The following is a 2,500-nucleotide window of genomic DNA, read 5'->3' on the forward strand; positions in this document are numbered from 1 at the left end:
TTCAGTTTCCCCTGTGAAGACTGCATTTGTTGTTAAAAAGGATAAACGAACATGAAGATCAGAGAGCTGTCTATGGGAGAAAAGCGAGCCATTTTGAAGCTGAGAAAAGAGAGAAACTCTATCAGAGGCATCACACAAACACCGGGTATAGACAATACAACGAATTGGAATGTCCTGAAAAAGAAAGAAACCGCTGGTGTACTGAGGAACAGACAGCAAACGGGTCGGCCGAGGAAAAATACAACAGCTGATGACAGAAACATTGTGAGAACTGTGAAGAAAAACCCAAAACAACAGGCAGTGGTACAGTATCACCAACAACCTCCACAGGGCCGGGGTGAAGGTCTCACAATCCACCGTTCGAAGAAGAAATATAGAGGCACAAGATGCAGCCCACTCATCAGCAGTGAGAATCAGAAACCCAGACTGGAATTCACAAAGAAATACAGAGATGATCCACAAAAGTCCTGGAACCGAGATGAACCTCTACCAAAGTGATGGAAAGACCAAAGTGTGGAGAAAGAACGGATCTGCTCACGATCCAGAACATACGAGCTGATCTGTGGAACATGGTGGAGGTAGCGTCACGGCCTGGGCTTGCACGGCCGCTTCTGGAACATTCTCACTGATCTTTACTGATGATGGACTCATGATGGAGCAGCAGAATGAATTCAGAAGTTTACAGGAACAGTTTTGTCTGCAGATTTACAGAGAAATGAATCAGGAGGAACTTCATCATGCAGCAAGACAACGATCCAAAACACACTTCCACCTCGACACAGGACTTCATCAGGGGGAAAGTGGAAGGATTTAGACTGGACAAGTCAATCACCAGACCTTCACCCAACTGAGCAGCTTCTCACCTCCTGAAGAGGAGACTGAAGAGAGAAACCCCCGAAACAAACAACTACTGACAGAAGCTGCAGGAAAATCCTGGAGAAGCTTCACAGAAGAAGAAAGCAGCAGTGTGGTGTCAGTGAGACGCCGGCTTTAGGATTTACTGTTTATAAAGTGTAATCAATAACGTTTATAATTATAGAAGTTCAGAAGAAGAATGTTTATATGAGATTAGCACACCCAGGTAGAATTATATAATACTGATGTTAAATAAAGATTAAATGTACACAATGTATGTGATGAACGAACGTGGCCGAGAACTGAGCCTTGAGGAACACTTCAGTGGAGGTTCAGAGGATTCAAGCTCAGAGCTAAAATGCTCTTATCATCACTAAAAGGTCTGAACCATAGAAGATAAACATTTTATGGATTCCAAAATTGCCTTCATGAATAAAAAAAAAGGCATTAATTTACGTCTTAAAATATTATTCAAAACGGTCCCAAATGTCTCGTTAGTGTACGTGTTAACAGACAGTCATGAGATGTAACAGGATTATTTTTTTAAGGCTCATTAATTTGTCACAAAATTAAAGTCTCATTAATTTACATTTGAGAAAGTTCTTATTGAAAATAAACGAAGACTAGGTGTTTCTAGAACTGTAGAAGTGGAGGTTTAGGGCTGGTGTAATAATTCCTCCAGCGGTCACTGAATAACCTCGGGCAGATTATGGTGTGCAGTATTAAAGCGTCTGTATGTTACCTGGTCAGAATCGTTGACGGTGATCTTTAGCCCTTTCAGGATTTCTCCCTCAGGAGGATGTTCCAACATGGTCAGCTCAAATGTGTCCTGTTTGCCGGCCTCGCCGTAAAATGTGGGCGGATGGTTGTTCAGATCCACCACGCGGACGGTCACCACCGTCACGGCCGAGTCCAGCAGCTCGTCCTCAGGCCCCACCTCCGACGCCTTATTGACAAACAAAACATTCAATCTATTTCTCATTTAAAAATCGATATTTGTGCCGTGACGCATTCACAACGACGACGTGCATCCGTGTACCTTAACTTTCAGCTCGTATAACTCGTTTTTCAGCTGGACAGGATATGACATCAGAATGATAGAACCGCTGGAGCTGTTGATGCTGAAGGAGCCGTCACTTCCTGTTCGGGGATGTAGCGAAAAATCAACAACTATAACAATTATAATAATTACAATAATATAAATTTACAACATATTTTTCAAATGTGACAAAAACAAACAAAAATGAATGTTTTGCTGTAATAAACTGATGCGATTGTTGATTCAAGGTTAAATTTTTTCAGTGTATACAGGAATAAAATGGAGGAAGAACTAAGATTCTAATATGATTATAAATAATAATGAGTATATTATGATTACGCTGATTACCATTAATGATAGAGTAATGAATAGGGTTAGGGTTGATCTGATCCCCGTCTTTGGCCGACACTGTGAATATTTCCGAGCCCTGAACACATGAAGGGTAAATAAAGGTCAGAATTCTGTACTATTACACATAACACTTTATTATTCCTACTGTAGAATTGAATTTTACTATTATTACTCTACGTTTAAGACAAATTTGACTCCATCTTGTAGTTCTCGATTCTAGTAGACGAACACATTCACTAGTGGCTGGTGAAGAAC

The 2,500-nt window shown here is 40.8% G+C and overlaps 1 protein-coding gene across 1 annotated transcript in view; it reads right to left on the reverse strand.

The window, feature by feature from the left end:
* The window catches only part of LOC108273624 (cadherin-related family member 1), a 27,658-nt gene that overhangs the window by 12,019 nt on the left and 13,139 nt on the right, over nucleotides 1-2,500 (reverse strand). Inside the window, exons 8-10 of the mRNA XM_017482982.3 lie at nucleotides 2,243-2,321; nucleotides 1,895-1,995; nucleotides 1,598-1,801 (exon numbers count right to left, since the gene is read on the reverse strand). Of these exons, the coding sequence (XP_017338471.2) occupies nucleotides 1,598-1,801; nucleotides 1,895-1,995; nucleotides 2,243-2,321 (384 nt within the window). The remainder of the gene's footprint in view (nucleotides 1-1,597; nucleotides 1,802-1,894; nucleotides 1,996-2,242; nucleotides 2,322-2,500) is intronic.

This window comes from Ictalurus punctatus, chromosome 13 (assembly GCF_001660625.3).
Source record: "Ictalurus punctatus breed USDA103 chromosome 13, Coco_2.0, whole genome shotgun sequence".
In the NCBI taxonomy this organism is placed as follows: domain Eukaryota; kingdom Metazoa; phylum Chordata; class Actinopteri; order Siluriformes; family Ictaluridae; genus Ictalurus; species Ictalurus punctatus.